Source organism: Triturus cristatus, chromosome 6 (assembly GCF_964204655.1).
Source record: "Triturus cristatus chromosome 6, aTriCri1.1, whole genome shotgun sequence".
Classification (NCBI taxonomy): Eukaryota; Metazoa; Chordata; class Amphibia; order Caudata; family Salamandridae; genus Triturus; species Triturus cristatus.
The window spans coordinates 1600820071-1600842710 of NC_140589.1; the positions used below are offsets into that span (position 1 = coordinate 1600820071).

The 22640-nt window shown below is 48.6% G+C and overlaps 1 protein-coding gene across 1 annotated transcript in view; it reads left to right on the plus strand.

Annotated features, from left to right (window-relative positions):
• Positions 1–21860: 21860 nt before the first annotated feature.
• KCNK12 (potassium two pore domain channel subfamily K member 12) overlaps positions 21861–22640 on the plus strand; it is a 548326-nt gene continuing 547546 nt past the window's right edge. The window contains exon 1 of the mRNA XM_085609372.1: positions 21861–22324. Coding sequence (XP_085465498.1) covers positions 21982–22324 — 343 coding nt within the window. The 5' untranslated portion in view covers positions 21861–21981. The remainder of the gene's footprint in view (positions 22325–22640) is intronic.

The window sequence follows — 22640 nt, forward strand, 5'->3', positions numbered from 1 at the left end:
CATTTGATGGGGTGTGCTTGTGCATGTATGTGCTGGGGCTTTTCTATGTGAGTGCACTGTAAGCTCGTCAGATGACCCACTCATAAAAGGCAATGCCTTTGATGTCATAGTAGAATATGGGGGTTGGTTCACGTTGGTTTCTCCGAAGAAAAAAAGAGTGTGTTAATGGGGAGTTTGGTGTTAAGAAGGGAAAGAAGCAAAGTGACAAGACTGATTGTCCTTTTAATATTCTCCTAAGGAGTTATTTCATTAAGAACCAATGAAGAGGGGGAGGAGCCTAGCGCGCATCCAAGATGGTCGCGTGAGCACAGGGCTCCCCGGACCCTCGCTGCTCCTCGGAATTTATCCTGAATCTATCCTGGCTTGGTTGATGGAATCTGGGAGACGAATGCTGGCTGAACACTAAACTCCTTTCGGAAATCAAATCGGACCTGGCAATCCGGAGTTATGGTGGTTTGAACTTTTGAGGCCCACCCGACGGCTGTGCCCGATGCGAGGGTGATCTGTGGAGCCGGGGCGTAGTTGAACAACAACGGCAGCGGAGCTGTGCCAGTGGCCGTCACATCACTTTCGGTTTCACTTTTGGTCTTTGAGGGGCTGGACTGTGGACTTGCTTGGTGCGACTGGGCTTTCATTTTGCCTTCGCTTGAAGCCGGTGGCTTCGTCTGCTGCCAGTGTGCTCATTGACGGTGGTCCCTTCGCTCCGCCATATTGCGGCCTGTGGTGCGACACGCGTCTGCCTGGCCTGTGCCACCTCGACGCTTCCTCGGTGGTCCCCTTCGGCGATCGAGGTTCTCATGGGAGGCAAGGGAGACCCCGAGAGGCGTAAGACCAAAACATCCCTACGTGGGGGACCGGTCCAGACGAACAACATGGACCGCTACACTCAGGGTAAAGGATCCCCCGGGACGGCCAATGTCCCCCCGGAGGACACCAGTGGTGGCCCGTCCGTTTCTCCGGATCTGTCCCTGCAGGACATCATGGGCGCCATTAAGGGCATCAGAGAGACCATCGCTACACAGTACGAGGCCTTGGCCCATAAAATCGACACGGTGGCCATTGACATTACGCTAATCCGGGCGGATCTCTCTAAGACCAACGAGAGGGTTCAATCGCTGGATGTGCGGACGTCCTCCCTTGGTACGGACGTGTCGGACCTGCAGGCCACTCTCGGCGATCTCAAGTCGGCCAATGATCTACTGGCCCGGCGGCTGGAAGACTTCGAGGGACGGGCCCGCCGCAATAACATCCGCGTCATAGGCGTTCCGGAGACCTCCGATAACCGCCCGGTTGATCTCCTGGTCGAGGAGCTCATCCTCGAACATCTTGCTCCCGCTGGCCTGAGTAAGTTTTTCGCTGTGGAGCGGGCCCATCGAGTCCCAGGTGGCCGGCCGCGACCGGGTGCCCCCCCGAGGCCTATCGTTGCGAGACTTTTCCATTACAGAGACCGAGACGCGATTCTGCAGGCCTCACGGGTCCATGGCCCGGTCCGACATGAGAACTCGTCCATTAACTTTTTCCCGGACTTCACCCAACTTGTCCAGAAACAGCGGATGGGCTTCCAGGGGGTGAAGCGGCGTCTCCGGGACCTCGGTCTCAAGTACTCTATGCTTTATCCTGCAAGGCTCCGAGTGGAACATGAAGATCGGACTACCTTTTTTGACTCTCCTGCGACTGTGAGTGACTGGCTGGATTCGCTGCCAGACCGGGGTGACCGGACTGGGCCCTCTGCCGGTACCGAGGGTGGCGGGTCTCCTTTGGAGTGACTTATGGTCCCGGACTCTGCCAGGTTGTACTGTTCGGCTGGGTTCTACTTCTTTTGTGCATTTTGTTTCACTATGTTGTGTGTGGGGAGCGGGCGGGGACGGGTCCCTTCCCTCCTCCGGGGTCTTTTCGTAGAATGGGGTTTGTAGGGCGACAGGCACACTGCAAGTTGGGGTGGTTTTTTGGACCGCAGGGGTGCAGGGTGGGGGGTGTTGGAGTTGGGGGGGGTTGGTGGGTGGGTGGGGTTGTTTGCATTTGTGGTTTTTGTTTTCAAGGCGAAGTATTGGCTATGGTTCATCCTTGGGTGTTGAGCTCTTTGCTAGGGGGCCCTTGATCTACTGGATGGGATGGGGGGGGACGGGTTGAGATTGATGTCTTGGAACGTCAATGGATTGGGGGACCGTATCAAACGGGGTGTTGTGCTGCAATATCTACGTCGTCTGACTCCTGATGTGGTGTTCTTACAGGAGACGCATCTGGTTGGCAATGTTTGTCGGGCTATGAACAGGGGGGGATATCGGCTTGTGGCCCACTCTGGTTTCACCACTGGTTCGAGAGGGGTGGGCATTCTCTTGCGAGCTTCACTTCCGTTGGAGATCACCAGGGTGGTCCCAGACGATAGAGGGCGCTATGTGGCTCTGACTGGGAGGTGGGAGGGGCAGTCCCTTTCCTTGATCTCGGTCTATGTTCCCCCGGGCCTCCAGAACTCCACCTTCTCAGACTTGGGTCGTATGTTGCTTGGGCTTCCTGACAGTCTTTTGCTTATGGGTGGGGACTTTAATTCGGTTGTCTCTGGTGACCTGGACCGTCATCCGCCCAGGGCCCTCCCTGCTGCCCAGGCGTGGCTGGGCGGGCTCCTGGAGACCTTCGGTCTGGTGGACTGTTGGAGGTTAATGCATCCGACACAGTGTCAGTACACCTTTCACTCTGGGGCCCATGGGAGTCTCTCCAGACTGGATTATTTCCTCATGCCCGCGGCCCAGGCTGCTCGGATTCGAGAGGTCAAACACCTGGCCAGGGGTATTTCTGATCATTCCCCACTGTGGTTGCTTTTTGACACCGGGTCGCGGTCCGCTGGGCGGATCGCTCCTATTAACCCTTGGTACTTGCGAGACCCCAAGATCCGTGATAGCCTGATTAAGTCGATTGATCAATATTTTTCTGAGAATGAGGGGTCGGTGCTGTCCTCGGTGTCCCTGTGGGAAGCTTTCAAAGCAGTGCTCCGTGGGCATGCCCTGTCCCAGATTGTGGAGGCCAAGAGGGTCAAGAGAGAGGCGGCTGTGACGCTGGAGACTGAAATATCGGGGCTGGAGGCAGCCTTGGAGGCGGGTGTCACCCCGGATGGGCTGCATGCCCTCAGCCTGAAGCAGTTTGAATATAAGTCTCTCGTCACTGATGCTGCCAAGACTATGTATAGGGAGCAGCAGGGCAGGTTGTATGACGCCGGAGACAAGGCGGGTAAGCTGATTGCCTGGTTGGATAAGAAGGAGAGAGTGAATCGTGTGGTCCCGGAGCTTCGGGTGTCGGATGGAGTGTGTGTGACTGAGCCTGGTGAGATTGTTGAGTGTTTTGCTGACCACCTCCGTGCAGTGTACTCCCCGGTGTCTGATAGAGATGAGGACGACTCTCGTCTTCTGCTTCGGGATATTGCCCTGCCCGGCTTATCCGTCGAGGACCGCGAGCTGATGGATGCCCCTTTGTCTGTCGAAGAGATAGCTACTGCGATTCGCTCCCTCCGCTCGGGCAAGGCTATGGGCCCCAACGGCCTGCCGATTGAACTATATAAGTTGCGCCCGGATAAAATCGCGCCTTTCCTCCGTCATATGTTTCAGGAATCGCTCGAGAGGGGTTCCCTTCCTGACGACCAGCGTCTGGCTACTATAGTGGTGATTCCCAAGGAGGGTAAGCCACGTGACCGCTGTGCCTCCTATAGGCCTATTTCCCTGCTGAATGCCGAACCCAAAATCCTTGCTAAGGTCCTCGCCAATCGCTTGCTGAGCGTTATATGTGACTTGATACATCCGGATCAATGTGGCTTCCTCCCACATCGTAATACCGCTCTCAACTTACGGCGTTTGCACGGCGTCCTCGCTAGGGTTGAGCACTTCGCTGAACCGGCCATATTGGTTTCCCTAGACGCCACGATGGCCTTTGATACCATTGAATGGCCATTTCTTTGGGCCGTCTTGGCGAAGTTTGGTTTTGGGGAGGGGTTCCTTGGCTGGGTGAAGCTCCTTTATGCTGGACCAATGGCTCAGGTGGTTGTCAATGGGCGGGTTTCTCGGCCTTTTGCTCTCGGGAGGGGAACTAGGCAGGGGTGCCCGTTGTCCCCGCTGCTCTTTGCTCTCGCCCTGGAGCCGCTCGCTGCCTGGCTCCGTTGGGAGCCCTCGATCAGAGGGCTCCGGTGGGCCCCGGGCTTCGAGGATCGGGTTTCATTGTACGCGGATGATATTCTCTTGTATCTCACCTCACCGCGGAAGTCGCTCAATGTTCTCTTTGATGTCCTTACTTCCTTCGGGAAAAACTCGGGTCTGATAATCAACTGGTCCAAATCTTGTGTGTATCCTATCTCTGGTGGTCCTCCTCTCTTGCCGCCTCGGCTTCCGCTCCAAATATCTCAGTCCGGCTTTAAATACCTGGGGGTGTACGTTTCGTTGGATCCGGCGGTCCGCTATGAGCAGAATCTCCTGTCTCCACTCCGGCGTTTGAGGGCAGATACGGCTCGGTGGTGTAAGCTGCCCTTGTCTCCGCTTGGTCGCGCGGCGCTGTTTAAAATGATGTCCCTTCCCAGATTCCTTTATGCACTCCAGAACTCCTTCGATGTCATTCCTGCGGCCTACTTTAGGGAGGTGGAGAGTTTGCAGAGGAGACTGGTTTGGGACGGGCGATCGCGTATCGCTTTGGCCAAGCTGACTCTTTCCTGGTATGACGGGGGCATCGCGCTTCCTGATATTAGACGGTACTATTGGGCCTCCCAGCTGTCTGCCATTAATCATGCTACGTACGCTCCTGGTTCGAACCCGGCATATGAGATGGACAAATTCCTGCTCCCCGGCGGTAACTATAACAGAGCGCTTTACTCGCGGTCTGCTGGTAGGGCCCTTACGGGCCCTACCAGGATTGCGGTCCGTGTATGGAAGGCGGCTAACGTTGCGATGGGCTGGAGTGAGCGTTTAACGTGCGCCACTCCTCTATTCGACTCAGACCGCTTGGGAAGCCTCTGGACAACGAAAGGCTTCGAGCGCTAGGATACGATCGGCATCAGCAGAGTGGGGGACCTGTGGGTTAAAGGTGCGGTTAAATCCTTCGCGGCGCTTCAGCGCGAGTATGAGCTTAGTGACAGAGAGTTCTTCCGTTATGCACAGGTTTGGCACGCCCTGCTTTCGGTCTTTGGGGAGGGGACCACGGTCCCTTCTTCTTCGCCTCTCGAGGACCGCATACTCGATGGTCACGTTCCCGACAGTACTATCTCCCTGATTTACAAAAAACTGATAAACAATCGGGCTGACCTCTTGGTGCGTCTTCGGGAGGCATGGATGGGAGATGGGGTGGAGCTGGACGATGAGGACTGGCAGACTGCGCTGTCATCCCCTAAGGAGGTGGCAATCCCGGCCCGTCTCCGCCTGGTCCAGCTTAAGATTCTCCATCGTGTATATGTGACGGGCCCCCGCCTGGTCTCGATGGGGTTTTCAGACGACGGACTCTGTAAGCGTGGCTGCGGGCTCAGTGCTACCTTTCTCCATATCCTATGGGAATGCCGCGAGGTGGCGGAATACTGGCGCCGGGTGCATGATATTATGAGACGAGTCACCGGGGTCGCTCTGCTGCCGGAGGTGCGTCGTTGTGTGCTGAATGTATGGGAGCCCAATGACTGCAATGCGGCTCAGGCTCGGTGGGCGGCCTTGGGGAACATGATTGCAAAGAGAGATATTGCGCAGCTTTGGGGTTCCCAGCGGCCTCCCACCGTGTCCGTCTGGAAGGAAAACATAGACTGGTGCATGTTCAGGGAGAAAACGGTGTATGTGGCCCGTGGTAAACCGGGGGCTTGGGTTAAAATTTGGGGGCAGTGGAACGCGTATCGTGGGTCTATCTGTGCTCCCCCTTTGGTGGATACGTCCGGGGTTGCCTCGTCCCCCTGATCCTTGAGGGTTCCTTGTGCATCTCTTACTTTGGAGTACAGATTTGGTTCTCTCGTGGCCCCCCCCCTCCCTCTCAGGTCTTCTTTTATTGACCGCCCTCGGGTGGTTGGGTGTTGACTCCCCCGGCTGGTGTTCGCCGCCCTTCATAAGTCGTTTCGCCTTGTTTGTTGTATTTTTGTATTTTTCTTTTTTGTTGTTATTTATATTAAAAGTGTGTATGCTGATTTCCTTTATGTGCAGTCTGATCTACTGTGATAGTGCGGAGCCCCTGTGGGCCAGTCATTGTTTTCTGATATGCTGGAACACTTCGACTACTAGCGGCCGGCCCTGGTGGTTGTAGGCCCGTGTTTGTAACCCTTTTTATGCACAATAAAATCTTTTCAAAAAAAAAAAAAAAAGAACCAATGAAGAGACTGAGATATGTATTTAATGCAAACATAGGTGCCGATCACGATCTGGTAAAAAAATTCCCCGTACGACTCGTATCGGGTCTTTTTACCGTACGAATCGTACAAGTGCCGTACAAACTGCCAATTACGATTCGCATGGGAAAAAGACCATACGAATCGCATTGGGAATTATTCCCCACACGTCCCCGGGTCGGAAAATGTGTCCGACACGTCCACGGACGATTCACCGTACAAATGTGAAAAGTGAAGTCCGACCGCGGAATTACGATCCATCCCGTGCGTCCGAAAAAACACCGTCCGCACCGAATTGGTGAATGAAAGTGGAATATTCCATGGTTAGTAACATTATATCATAGTACTGAATGGAGTGTAGGGGATGAGGCTACAAAGAGCCACACATGCAGCTCACCCTGACGAAAATATGTTTTTCATACTTTTGTGCTGTGCATCGCTGTAAGGAAAAATACCTCGGTTTAAAAACTCTCACGTGTTCTACAGAGAGTTATTGCTGATGGATGCAATAGGAGATATAGGGCCATATGTGGATAATTCCTATTTACCGATTCCTAAATACCGAATTTTACCGATTCGGTATTTATGAATCGGTAAATAGAATGTAGGTAAAATTTTTACCGATTCGGTAATATTCGTTATTCGGTAATAAGGAATACCTTCCCATTCATTCCTATGGGCCTGGAGGCCCATAGGTATGAATGGGAAGCCATTCACAATTACCGATTCGGTAAATACCGAATCGGTAATAGTGGGAGCATATTCAAGGGTGGCAGGGTGTCACATTGAAACCCTGTTGCACCCCTGAATCGTGCATATGGGCACATGTGGCGCACATACATGCCCTAAAGGCATGTATGTGCGCCACATGGCACCTTGAAAAAAGCAAATTATTGCTTTTTTAAAGGTATTCGGTATTTACCACCAACTTGTAGTTGGTGGTAAATAACGAATCCTGAATGCAAAAATGCACTCACTTGAGTGCCTCCTACATACCTTTTAAGCATTCGGTATTTTACCGATTCCTTAAAATAAGGAATCGGTAAATTACCGAATCCTTAAAACCTGCCTCCTACATTAGAAAGGGCTAAATACCGGTCAGTAATGGGAAAATTACCGATTTTCGGCCGTTACCGACCGGTATTTACCTACCTACATATGGCCCATAGAGAGCAATCAGGGGATTCACTGGCTCACTAAATAAAGTATTTGACCACCCATGAGGCTAATCAAGAACTGAAGGTCTTCTTTAGTTAATGATATCACTTGAGGTAAGGGAAAAGGATCCCCAGATTGCGAAGATGGCATCATAGAGTTAAAGGCAGAAGAAACCTATTTTCAGTTATGCTGTGAGGATGACATTGGACCTGGAGAAGACCTAATGGTGTTGTGCTGTGGAAACAATTTACATTCATTGACAATATGTAAATTTAAAAATTTTTGTTATATGAAAAAACAGAAAAGGGCTCATCTTTTATATAGTGTGGATTTTGTGCCAGGTATATGAAAACTGATGCCAAGAATGAGCTGCCTAGTTAAACAATTCTGTAGCTATTCTTCACAGTGGTGAGAAAATGAGATGGCACTCTCTTGGTCACAGACACTGAGCCATTGACTATGCATTAAAATTCAACAACCTTGTGTATGCAGTAACCTGAATTGAATAAGCTCAGAAGATCAGGAGCTGGAAATGAGCCTACGGGCAAGATGATATGCTAGGTATTCCCAGAGAGTCTCCTGGAGAAGTTTCTGAAAGTGAGAACCCCGTTCCCTTAAGAGAATGATGTAGGCCAGAAAACCCTTGATGAATTTCAGAACATTCATATCACTATTAAAAGAGAGAGGACAGTAATGTAGCCTCATCAAAAAGTCCCATGCCAGGGGCGACAGAGTGAAAAATAGTATGCTGGTCCATGAAGGGCATAGACATTCAACCTCACTGAAATTTGGGATCCTGATGACTAGAGAATTTAATTTTTAAGATTTATTTCAACACTTTATGGCATTTGTCTTTAAATCCAGCACAATCATAACCTAAAGTAAAATATAAAAGAAAAAAAGGAAGCTATATTAAAATCGTAAATTTGTGTAAGAACAGAATAGACCTGAGTTTGTCTGTACAGTATAATATTAAAGTTGAAGATATTGTTAGTGAGGCAGCACCTCATCATGTCTAACCCTGGGCGTAGTTCGCGTAGTAGCGCTACGCGTAGCTACACGAAGTGCACTTCGCACTACGCGAGATACGCGTAGCACTACGTGAACTGCGTAATGCGCTGTTCGCAATGATTGCACAGTGCCGGATACTTGTCCGCACTGTGCAATCATTGAAAATGGCATTTTGCACAGTGCGAGCTATCGTTTTCTGCTGCTCAAGTAGATTTTTACTCGAGCAGCAGCTTTCTCAACGCGGACTGGTAGTTTCTCAACGTGAGCGGTCGTGAGCATATGCGACCGCTCGCAATGAGAAACCTGACCTCCCTGCGTTGAGAATCTCGTCGGGAGGTTTATTTTCCACGCTCGCGATCAGCAACTTGATATTGCTGATCGCGAACGAGGAAAAGGTCTCGCCAGGATGTCATTTTGTTGGCTCGTGGTCGCCAAATTGACGTTGAGGACCGCGAGTGAGCAAAAAATGCCAACTACGCTACGCGATTTTGCACTGTGCTACGTGCAATTCGCGTAGTGTGAAGTAGCACAACCTACGCAAACTTCGCTAGCGTAGCGTAGTTGTCCGCCCAGGGTTAATCATGTCCAGGGTCATACATGTATATGCATAGTAACAGACTGGTCTGGCTTCTGAGAAAATGTTTGCAAGCTGTTATACCATTGTAGAGTGATATAACATCAAGGGTCAATAGGAGGAAATCAAGTTCCTACTGGATGCCTTCAATTCTTTTGAGGAAGTCCTTTCTATCCTCAATGTGGGAGGGCATGGCTTCACTAAAGGTAATAAGAAATTAACGATATACCTAGAAGTGTTCTCAAGAAGGCTATTCCTGGAGGACACAATGGGCCTGGATGGGGGACTGGTGAGGGATTTGTGGGGAGAAGGTAAACTGTGGGTAATCTTGGGTGTCAATTTGTGAGAAATTGGTACTTTTCAATCTCAATGAGGGCTTTGCTCTTCCAGGTACTCGATTTGACAATGGTGCTCTCGTAATGAGATTGGCTCATCACAGTGTAGCAGTTCCTGTTGCTAAGTTGTCTATTGCCCTCATCGAGGTACATCAATCTACAAACAAACAAAACTATGCCTGGTAACTGGATATAAACAATATGTTGAATCATATATAAAAAAGGGCAAAAAGTCACAATACAGCCCACAGTATAAGGATCACCGCAAATCTCATAATTCAATTTTTCGCATGAGATTGAATTTATCAAATGTATTCATTCTTATTAACACATAAAATTATGTATACGTTTTTATACAATATAAGCAAAGGAAAGAAGTCCAGGATACAAGATATACATTAAAGTATGTTGAATTAGCGCTGATGGACATTTCGGTATAGACCTCTCTCCAAGGTCAACCTTCTACAGAGAGCAAAAGGACTAAATGGAACTAGGATCCACAGGGGGAAAACATTCTTGGAGAGGTAACCAGGGGATTCAGTGGCACTATAAATCTGGCTCCAATCAAAGGTCCCCTTGAGGATGCAAGCTTGCAGACCCATCGGTTGATTCAGCCGTGTTCCTTAGACATCATGCACAGGTCTTCTATAGAGACATATACCCTCATCTTGTTAAACCAGTCAAATTTGGAGACGGTCTATCTGCCTCATATTATTGAGGTTCATCATCGACTGGCACATTGTTCTTTATTATGAGATTTTTTCATATCTCTTATGCACCAAATTTAGCTGGTGTGTTCCTGCCTTCAACTCCTTTTGATTGGATAATCAATATTCTGAGCACCCGTCAAATCATATAACAATTCATGTAAAAAGTTCAAGGCACATGAGTTCCTTCCTTGTTGTTTATTTTCTTAACTTCTTTCGCCCAGCCAACACATGTTTTGTCATATGGGGGTTCCCCACGACTTCTTCAGGGCTATAAAATACAATACAATAAACAAGTGGTTTTAGTGTGCAAACTACATGCCACACCACAGACCACCCACACATAAGGTGCTGATTATTATTATTATTTTAGCATAAATCATCAAGTATTGTGTAAATTGAGTGGAACACCAACATCTTCATTACGACTATCCTGTATATCCCTATACATTATGTTTACAAAAATTGTCAAGTACTGTGTAAATTGAATGGAACCGTAACATATTCATTAAGACTATGCTGTATATCCTTATACAGTTTGTCACTCTTACCCTAACATGCTATGAATGTGCATTGTTTTAGATTTTTATTCTAGTGTTACACCTATCCTAACATGTGGGATGATGTGCAAACCTGAAACATGCTTCGAAGTGTCTCGATTTTCTCAAAACAATGAGTTTAATCACCAATCCATAAATATAACATAATGTGTAATAAGTCGCAAACTTGTTTGCAAGGCACATACTTGTCTTCCTTTTCTAAATGACGGTAAATATCCATCTAAACAACAATTGGCCAGGTAAGTATACAGAGCATTTGCAATAAAGATTAAACTAGGTGATGGTCCAACTGCCCCATCTGTTTCACTCCTACCTGATAACCGGTTTTTCTTCCATCCCCGTGTTCACCTTCAGTATTCCAAATTGCACGTTAAACTGTGTGCCAAAATTTTCACATCAGTAACACTCCTTAATTTAACATCAACTTCAACAAATGCACCTACAGAGTCCCTATAAATTATATATCAAACAATCTCACTTGTATCATTTACTGCAGTGTAGGCTCATTTATTTGTAACCATGTCTCCATGTGGCGGGTCCATTCTCTCTTTTTCCTGATACAGTCAGAAGTATTGCACTCCTAGAATCGCAAGAAGCCAACCATTATTATTCAAGTCAATTTGACTTCATCCCACAACAGCCATCTAAACTCCTTTGTGCAGTACACCCACCTCGTTAGTGAGTACGCTAGATGGCCAAACCTTCCCGCAATTCTGTTCCGCTTCATGTGAATTCAGAAGCCGGAAGCAGTACCTTTTACCTATTTTGGGAACTCGACTTGGTCTATCAGTTGTTATCAACTAGCATGTCTGCCATGGTTCTGCGACCTTCTCCCAGAATGGTCGCCATATTGAAAGAGTAAACTTGGTTTACTCAAGTTGCTTTGCCAAGCCCTATCTGGAATTCATGCTAATCTGGCAAGAACCATTTGCAATCATGCAAAAATCAAAATTTTCCCCCCAAATGAGGAATCCCTATTTCTTCTGTCAATATTGTCCCCTGTAGCGTTTTATTACCTTGTACCTTGCTTGTACCTTACCTGTATTGAACAAGGAAATTATCATGTGTTAAATAAATGATGGCGCCCTGTAATATACCATTTTGGAATCATCATACTTTCTTCAAGTCAGCTGGCATCACGTCCCACTCTAAGTCTGATCTAAACTATCATGTATTATACAAATAGAAAATGCAGACAAGTTCATATTTTATAAATGATTAATAGGGACAAACATGGCTCACATGTTCTCACTTAATATCATGTCAATTCCCATTCTTGTTCATTTTCCTCATCCATGTTACAGTTGTTTCTCTAAATCCTCAATCTGCTAATAGAAATCACATCAAGACCAGCGTGTACCAGTTCATATGTCCTAATCCCCTAGGAAGTATTGCAGTTCCTGGTCGGTATTAAAACCTTGCTCCACTGCCATAAGACGCATTATCCATGTAGCTTCCTTGCGTCTTAGGTGGAGTTCCCTACTGCCTTCTCTGGGATTCTGTTCAATTTGGTCTATCCCAAAAAAAGTAAAGCGTTTGTGTTTGCCCTGCACCTCACACTCCATCGCATGTATTGCCATCGGATATCTCACATCCTGCTGTTTTAATGCTCTTCGGGGTATATTCACAAGAACGTGTGCTAAACATCACCAAAAAAATGTTAACGCAACTTTACACATCGCAGCCTATCATGGGAAAATAACCCCATGTCAACGTGGAATTCACGACAAGGCGGTACCATGCGATAGTCTGTCGAAACTGCGGACACTGTCCGCGATACAACCACCTCGATGGAGATAAAAACACAAACCACAGCACAAAAAATCCTGCGATAGGCCAAAGCGCGATAAGAAAACACTGACAACCAGCGTGAGGGCAGCAATACTCATGTGTATTGCGGGATAAAGCACAAGAACAGCATACGGAAAATGCCACAGGAAAAAATACATCAACTGCGGAATACCACGGATGCACCCTGACTGACTACAGAGGACAACATGTACCCCACAACATCCAAGCACCGTGGAAGAACAGAACCAACAGGCACACTGCATGAAAGAGACCAGTGGCAGACACATCAGAGACGCAGGAGTGACTCGCCCACCGTGCAGCATACGCACATAAGCATAAGTGCACCTCGACATTGACAACATCCAGGTACAAACAGCAACACCTCCACAACAGAACACAGGACACAACTGGTTCCGCAAATGTGCACAACATGGCAAATCACATCTGAAACCGCAGGAAAATGTAACATGACAAGGTACAAGTACAACCTGTAACCTGCAAATATGTTTTAATCACACATGCTGTGCAATTGGACATCTTGTATTGTCCCATGATTTCCATGGACGGCCCCAATGTGACGTGCTCATGAGAAGTAAGTGTCAATGATGGTGTTCCTATGGGCCACCTGCCCCATCGTCACCATCATTGTCCGGTACATCTGGAACTGGGATCCATGGGGCATTGGTGCGAACACAGATATTGTACAACACACAACATGCAACAATCATCTTGCACACGATGTCCGGGCTGTACAGGAGCTTTTCATTTGTGCCGTCCAGGCACCTGAAACGTGACTTCAACACGCCAAATGTGCATTCAACGATGCCCCTGGTGCATATGTGGGCCGCATTGTACTGCCTCTGGGCAGGTGTGTCTGGGTCTCGGAGGGGTGTCATCATCCAAGGACAGAGTGCATATCCTTGATCACCTGTGACAGTGCAGGGAGAAAAGAGTCAATACTTGGGTCGGCAGGATGTGATGGCAGGCCCACTAATCTAGTGACGCCTGTGCTGGCTGTGTGTGGGGTGACTGTGAGCCAGCCCTCAGGGAGTAGCTGGTGCTGGCAACAACTTCAACAGTCATCAGGCACTGTCAGAGCAACAAGGGGCAATGACTCAAGTCGCACAGGGCTAGTGGCCCTGGATGTACAGCGGCCGACACGGGCCCACCGCCATGGGACGCTGACCTGCGGGAGACTGGGGTAGGGTCATGAGGGCAGAGCAGGGCTTTGCATGTGTCATGGGTGCCTTCTGTGGAGTGTCACAGGGGAGAATTGGAGGTCTACCCCAAGGGCATGATGCAGAGGGCACATGCCAGCTGTGTCCAGCAACATGGCGGATATGAATGCCAAAGACCCATGCCAGACACTAAGTCCGTACCTGCCCGTTGCTGATGATAACCCCCAGGCCACAGGCTCAGACACCAACGATCTTTCGCCGGAGGATGACGGTCACTCATGGCGCACAGGGTTAGTGGCACCACGTGTCACCGGCTTGCATTGAACAGGGTTAGTGGCACCACGTCTCATAGGCCTGCGATATGGAATTATTCCTCACTGATTGAAGGGAGTCAGGTGCTGTGGCTGCTGCCACGGTCTTGGGGTCAATGCCATTCAGGACTCAGGAAACTGTTCCACATGTGGGACCTACTGGTGGAGCATGTTAATAAGTAAGGAGTGAGGTGGGCCAGCGTCCGGGGGGCCAGCGATGGTCTGCGGAGGCTGCAGAGGTTGCGGGACTGGGGCTTGGAACTTGCACCGGCACATGGTGGGCCCTCTTTGACAAACGACGGTGATGGCAGGTGTGTAGTGCGGGCCTGGTGCGCTGGGGCGGGCAGGCCTGGTCTGTGCATCAGTGTCCTGGGGTGCAGCAGGCGCACAGGGTCGCAGGCCCCGCTGCTCACAGCGTCGGTCTCGTGGCAGGCTGTGCAGTGCCGCACTGTCAGTGACGTTGGCCTTCCCGGGAGTGAACCACGCTCTGCACAATGGTGTTTTCGACCACACCCCTGCGCAGCCCTGGCGTACTCAGGGCCAACCCACTACGCTCACGCACACAGGGGGGGACGCAGCGTGCGACACTTCTGCTATCTGACCCACGGCCTGGGGTGACATGGTTGCGTCCACAGCTCACTACTCTCCAGTCACCAGCAGTTGTGGTCTGCATGGACATGTCTGCGGTTTGCATACCCATGTCTGTCCTGCACATCCACGCCTCACTTCTCGTTGTGTACATTCCCATTCACGGGTCACTTGCATCCTGGCACATGGCTGCATTACGCATAACCACACGTTCAGCTGTTGTGTGGCTGTGGTGCCATGATATGTCTGTATTGGGTGCAGGAGTAGCCCAGGATGACCATGGAGTGGTGTTGTCATGTCTGGTAGGTGGTCGTGTAGTTTGACATGTTGTATGTGGTTTGGTCACGTGTGCATTCCCACAGTTGTGCGTTGTGTGTTGGTGGGTTTGGGGTGTGTTATGTGTTGATTTGGCACTTACCAACGAGCAGTCGAGTTCCATATGTGCCATCCTGGAAGCACTGGTTGATGATTGACTGTCAGAAGATGAAGTAATCATGCACACTGCCTGGGTAGTTGGCGACGACATTCGTGAAGAGTCCCTTGTGGACCAATATTGCCTGCACATTGATTGAATTGCGTGTGCTTTCTGTTGCAGTAGTGGTGTGCAGTATCCGCAGGGGCCACAAGTGGGACATGTGTGCAGTCAATCACCCCCAACAAGGCCGGGAATCCGGCTATGGCGTAGAAGCCTTGCTTTGTCTCCAGCTGTTCCTGCGCAGTGTTGGAGAAGTGAAGGTACTGGGGTATGAAGCTGAGGATGGCATCCAGGACAGGTGTGATGAACTTTGATAGGGCTTGCTGTGAGACCTCGCCGACTCTGGCAGTTGTTGGTTGGAAGGTACCGAAGGCCAACAGGTGCAGCACAGCCAGCAGCTTTGTCTGTTGAGGGATGTTAGTTCTCTGCTGTGTTGGGACCGTCAACCTGTGGGCGATGTGGGTCATGATGCAAAGGATGGTTGTTCTTTTGAACCTGTAGTGGGCAATGACTTCCTCGGGTGTTAGGTCTGTGAGGGTGGTGCGTTTTTAGGAGGTCCGCTGTCTTACTCTGCGCTGCCTCTGTGGTGGTCTGTGGGGGGCGGATCCGGGTCCTGGGGATGGTGGCGGTGGGTTTTGAGGCCCTGTTGGGACTCCGAGCTGCATGATGAGTAGCTCCATGGCGTCGTTTGTTCTTTGGGTGTGGCTTTTGCGTGGCTCTGTTGCCTACTGCAGGTAGTCATCCATCTTAAAACCTGCTTGAGGCAGGTGTTAAATACCTGTGGATACCGCGGCTTATTGCCTGTTTTTGGTTCGCTTCGCAGATCTGGCAGTTCGTTGTGAAAGTGGTGTTGTGGTTTTTTTGTGTGTTTTTGCATGGGGACACGTACTCTGCATCTCATTAGGGTTAGTTGGTGGTGTCCACCGTGGAGATAAATTTTGGAGCAGTTATCGTGGGAATACTGGCGATGTCGGCAGTTTGCACCAGCTTGTGAATGGGGTGTTATGTCTATCTCCACTTTTGATACGTTAAGGTGGGGATAAATCGGAGATAAGTCCTTGTGAATATGCCCCCTAGATGTTTGCTTATCCTCTCCTTAAGTGCTCTTATTGTACTGCCCACATATATGCATTTACATTCACATTCTATGATATTACAGTACAAATTTAATGTTACAATTGATATTGTGTTGTATCTCAAATGTCCTCCTATCTGCCCCCTTCAAGAAATTCCTTTTGTCACTGGCCAGTATACAATCCCCACAGTATCCACGTTTATAGAAACCCAATGTACATTGGATCAAACAGTTTGTTGTTGTTCTGTGTCTCGGATAACTTGGACTCAATTGTGATTTGAGTGTTCTACCCCGTCTGTATGTAATACCGGGTCTCTCTAACGTAAACTCTTCTAGTGTCCTATCAGCCCATAGGATATCCCAATGCTTGCATATGCGTTTCATTAGTACCTTTGATATCCCATTGAAATATGTGATCAATCGTATTTTCTCTGTCTCATCTTTCTTAATGCCTTTGTCTTTTAAAGTGTAATCTCTTTTGATTTTAAGAATCGTACATTCAGCTGCCCTAATAGTCCGTGTGTCAAAACCCCTGGCAGTGAAGCGTGATCTCATATTCTCCATGCACATCTTAAAATCACCATTGTCGCTGCAATTTCTTCTTGCCCTTGTCGATTCCCCGTACGGAATGGCTTTAATCTGGTGTCTAGGGTGTGCACTCATCGCATGTAATATCGAATTGCATGAAGAAGGTTTCTGTATCTGGTTATCCAGAATGTATAGCTCCACATCTAAAAAGACAATAGTAGTTCTACTGTACCGATATGTGAATTTCATATCCATATCATTAGTATTTAAGCAATCACAAAATTGCTTCAGTTTGTCCATTGATCCTGACCAAATCATAATACAATCATCAATGAAGCGTCCCCAATTCAAAATTGAGTCCTTTTGATTGGAGCCGAAATTATAGCATGTAAGGCAATTGAAGGGGAAGGGTGTGAGTCAATACATCACTTTTTTTTAAACAATATGACTAGTCTTCCCTGTTGAGGATGTGACTAGTCTATTTTGCCTTCAATGTGTAGATAGTGTATTTGAGGCACTTAGGCCTATGTTAGGAATCTGGTGCAGTGGAGAACTTACGACTTGGTTTGGCCTGGTGTAGAATTCCTACAGAATTACTAGAAGGCTGATATTTTATGATCTACTCTACACATAGGAGGTAAAGTAAAAGGTAAAACCTGCTGGATAGTGGAGAAAACTCTTTTTGGGAGTATGAGTTGTTTAATCACCTTGTAGCGGTGAAATTTGATTGCAGAACTCATCACGGAAATGAGATGAGGTTAAAAGATCTTTGCGAATAGGAGATATTTCTAGATAGAGATAGATTGCAGTCAAGGTATGGGTTGTTTTGCCTTCTATACACTTTGGGGCAGATTTATGTTTCCTGGCGCATCCCTGCAAATCAGCAGGGATGCGCCAGGAAAGATGCGTCACGCAAGTTTACCCTTGTGCCACCCCAGATGCGCCGCATTTACAATGCAGCGCATCGTGGCGCAAGGATAAACAGATGCGTGACGCATCTGATGGCGTAAGGGCGGCGCATTGCTGGAGTCGTGTCACAAGCACAACGCAACTCCAGCAATGTTTAGGGGCTGCCCATACCTTACATGCTGCGTCATGCCTTACGCCTGCTTCAAGCAGGCGCACGGTTTTGACGCAGCAGCGTCGGAGAAGTGACTGAGTGAAATCTTGTAGATTTCACTGCGTCACTTTTCCGAGGCTTTTTCCGCTGGAACGCCCACCCTGCAAACATTACACCTGACGCAGGTTTAATGTGGCGCAGGGCTTTACACCGTGACGCATCTCCATAGATGCGTCACGATGTAAATAGGGCGCAACGTGGCGCAGGGTTTACGCCGCCGCTGCGTCACAAAAGTGACGCAACGGCGGCGTAAAAGTGGCGCTAGCCCAACATAAATCTGCCCCCAAGTGTATATGCAAGCAGCCTTTAATTCAGTTAATACATCATTAAAGGGCTGCAAAACGATGTGCAGTGATGGTTATGCTGTGGTTGAAGACAGGCACATGGTGGTGGTGGATGGTGGAAGCTGCATGGTATGATAATGGAGGTACACGGTGGTGGAAGTTAGGTACACATATGCAGTATTCTTATACTGATAAGAGACTGCCTTCAAGCTGAGCACTTACTTTTGCTTATAAATGTGTTCATAGCTCTGCCCCCGCTTCCATGGCTTTTTTAAGCCTTGGATTAAGATTTGTGTACATGTCAGTGCCCTGAGGAAGGTGAACGGCCACTTAACCGTGTGGCACCGAAACGAGTCTTGGCACCAGAATATGGTCTGATGGACATAATGCATTGGTTTTATGGATCATAAAGTGATCTGATGTCCAAAAAGCATTGTAGCATTGACATGGTGTTCATAAAATGGTGTTGAGTACACATAAAACTGTGATGTCAAGTTTAGTAAATGATATTAAATAATGTAATGTTGGAAAATTATATTTCCGAAATTGTATGAAATACATTGCCTATGTCTATCTTTATGCACAGACCCTGATGATATTGAGGCTTTTTTTTTTAGATGGTTGAATCTGAGTGACTAAAGATGAATGCAGGTGAGTGAGTGAGTTTTTGGGTGGTTTTCTGGAGTGGGTAAGGGTTGCCAATATTGTTTTGTAAATGTTTTTGGTACAGCAATACAATATTTTGAATGTTCATATAAGGAGGAATGTTAAATATTGAAAACATACCATTTGACTTTTAGCTAATAAAAATATGTAATTATGGGATTCTTTCTGTTTGGCTGGGCTCTCCTTTAGCTACTTGATAACCCATCGATTCACACGTATTAGCGTACTAATGAAATAACAGATTGATGGGTATTTTTCTAATAGTGTTTGTGGTTACCCCTATCCTGCATACCGTACCATTGCTTCCAGGGTCTCTTGATGTTCTGTTTCGCAGTTTGGAGTTTACCGCACCTGTATTGATCGGATGCAATAAGGACCAAGCCTTCCATTAGATTTTGGCGAGTCAACCTTGCTGGAATTTATGAGGAGAAAACAGTACAGGGTTTACTGTGGCATGTGGATTTTGGTGAGCATCAAAACCACATAATATTCCCCAAAAAATCAGAATCTGTACAATTTATCGCACCTGATAAATCCTGAAACTCAGGTAGTAGAAAATTATCAAGTGCGATAAATACCACCAACCCTTCCAGCCTGGCCATAGCAATGAGGGCCAAAGTCACAGGTGAGAGTATACCTTTGTCCATGACGTATTAATTATTTTTGATTCCACTAATCTCAGTTTGAGAAAGATGGGTTGAGTAGTCATAAAGTTTTAGCCATCCTCAGAATACTGTGGAACAATTTGAAGAACTGAGTGGAAAACCAGTTATTTGGTTTTCTAATGTTTTATTTACCCTACTTCCCATGAATCTGATTTAAGCACAGGTATGCCGAGTGATTTTGTAAAGTTTTTGGAGCGTTGTGTTACCTATTTGAAAAGCGGTTTGATTTATTTTGCTTCTGGTGCCATCATCAGTAAGAGGGCAGAATCATGTGGCATGTAACTCTTATGTTGGCTGTCAAATTTTGCTGATTATGCATACATCTTCTAGCGTTTTAGTCTTTAAATAGGCCCAGTTACATCTGAATGTTTGTGGAATACTGCTAGGTATTATACAAACCAAAGAACATAAACCTATTTTGAACTGTACTTGTGCCAGTCACATATGTTGTTCTTTTTTAATATCCTTGCGTGCATTCTCAAATGTATCCACAACATTGATCAATTGCCTACATTTTTGCCCTAAATTGTGACCTTAAGTTTTACAGTCACTGTCCAGAATGTACCTCAATGCTAGGTGGGCACCCCGTGTCCTGGCAAGGGTTCCACGGACCCAAGTGCAAGGAAGGCAGTTGGGTCCCATTACTGCTAGGTGGCTACTAAAATACAACAATAAACAAGGTTCACTGGGCCCCTAAGGCCTCTGGGCCCCGGTGCCACTGCACCTGCTGCACCCTTGGTAGCTACGCCCTTGCTGTCACCCTCGCTGGCACTGGCAGTGCAGCGAAGAACACTGTGCGGTGCTCTCCCTGCACTGAGCCTGGAGACACCTCTAGGGCGCTGTTCGCGGTGCTGAACGTGTCTCTTCTGTGGAGCACAAGGGCGGCGCTGCCTCCTCCCACGTCTCTGCAGCGACTGCCTGCAGGATCGTGGGCTCATACTGCCTCACCTTCCCTCTACACTTGAACTCCCTCACCCCCTCCCTGTCCTTCAGTGGCGACGGGAGTGTCACGGGGCCCCCAGAGCCTATTTCGAAATTATCCTCTCACTATGTGAGCCGTCCCTTTTCGCCGTTCGGCGCATCACTGCAATTTCCCATGAACTTTTTGACAAAGGGTCTCCTGCAGCAGGACATCGGATGCACCTGAGAATGGATTAGGAAACAGGTACATTGCACACTTAACACTTCTGGAATATGGGTCGTCGAAAACGCGCTTCCTTTTCATAGTCGATAGCATAATACTGCAAAATGTGTTTGATGGGGATGCGCAAAGTCCGGAGCACAGAGCTTCGCGGTACTATTTCAAACAATTATATCGGTAATTATGTTCCATGGATAAAGCGATGTATCTACTTGGGTGGTGAAGGGCGCGTGGGTGGGGTGGGGGTTGGTGCGTTTGGGTAAACGTTGTGCCTGGAGGACTAGCCTGATAGCGGGGGAGGGGCAGGCACGTTTATTGGTGGGTTGTAGTTCTTAGTGGGATCGATTGGGACAAATACATAAAATAGGATGGATGAATGGATGGGTGGATGTTAGGTGAGTATAAAAATGAATGGGTCTATAGTTGGGTGGATTGGATCTAATAATAAATGGAGGAATGGATGGATGCGTTTATCGATGGATGACTGGACGGATTTATGAATAAACAAACGGACGTGACAGAAGAAATATTAGAGTGCCTATGTTAAGGTAGGATGGGAGTACATATGGAGACAAATGCTTGGTATTCTGCTAAATATTTTTTATCACTTGCTTCTTGCGATCATTTAAACCAAGTTGTGTTTCTTTTCTGTGTGCTTTAGATCACTATTCGACCAAATTAGAGCATATTCGCAGTTACTGCAAAGGCGCGTCTTCTTTTTGGGCATTAAATGCTTGGAAAAGTCAGCCTTTCGATGGTTACGTTTGGAATAAAATCTCCAAGTACTTACTACATGCATGCTGGCAGATGGATCGCGCGTCGGCATGCCCGCAGTTCGGCATCTGGGAATGGTCTTCCTGTCGTGTAAGCGTTCATAACAGCTGAACAGCTCTGGGTACAAAAACACAGAGTATCAGTGCAAGTGCACATCGAAGTGTTCGCTCACCGAACGGTGCCGCAGGATAGCCGAAGATGGAAGCTGTGCTAAAGGATGTGTGGAGGCTGAGCACAGAGTGCGGGAGACCGTCAAGAGGGAGCGACGGACCCCTCTGTGGATGAATCCGAGGGGGGTGATGAGAAGCGAACTCTGGAGGTGGCGCAGGTCAGCATGGGGCCAGGCGCAAACGGCAAGACGGGCGCTGCGCCAGTGTGGTGGGAGCGCTGAGAGGCCGGCCGCGCAGTCCCGCCTGGGCCTGCTAGTCTCTCTCTTCGCCCTGTCCGAGGACAGCTGGGTCCGCGGAAGAGCTCTCGAGGGAACCTGCCCTTGCCGGGGGACCCCGCCGGAGCACACCTGTGTGCAGCGCAGGGTGCAGATCCCTCCGCTGCCTGCACAGCCCTCACTCCGCACTTCTTGCTTCCGGGAAGCAGTGCATGCAGCGCAGGGGCTCTCATTTTAAAGGCGAGCCAGTGAACCGCCCGGTCCTCCAATGCCACTCCCCCCGGCGCGGAGCTGTCCGCTGTCCCCCGAAGCGCTGGTGCTGAACTTTGGATGATGTCTTTCAGGAGGTCGAGACAGTGCTGCTGCTTACTGCCGCTGAACGAGGACAACGGGCGCTTCCTGCTGCTAGCCCTCCTCATCGTGCTCTACCTGCTGGTGGGGGCCACCGTCTTCTCCACTATCGAGAGCCCCTCGGAGGCCACAGCGCAGGGCCGTTGGCGCAGGACCCTGGACAACTTCAGCCGTAGCTTCAACGTCAGCTCGGGGGAGCTGCGCGCCTTCCTGCGGGAGTACGAGGTAGCCATGGCGGCCGGCATCAGGGTGGACGCTCTGCGGCCGCGATGGGACTTCACCGGGGCCCTCTACTTCGTGGGGACTGTCGTGTCCACCATAGGTAAGGTCTCTTTCTCTGTTCCCAGTGTTCACAATCTTGTGGAGTTAATTGTTTTGAGGATGGATATGTTTCTCGAGAGAACATGTGATAGCAGGAGTATTTTAAAGTATTTAATTGGGGCTCCGCTTGGCTTCAAATACTCTGTAGGCGTACTGTCTGCAGAGGCAGCCCCGGTGGGGTTTCCACGTGTGTTACGTAACACGTAATTTTTTTTCAAACATCTGCTTCACAGAAACACCCCTTTCTCTCTGTCTCTCTCGCTCGCTCTTCGTTTGTCTTTCTCTCCAGAACTCGTTCCCCCCCTCACAGACCTCTC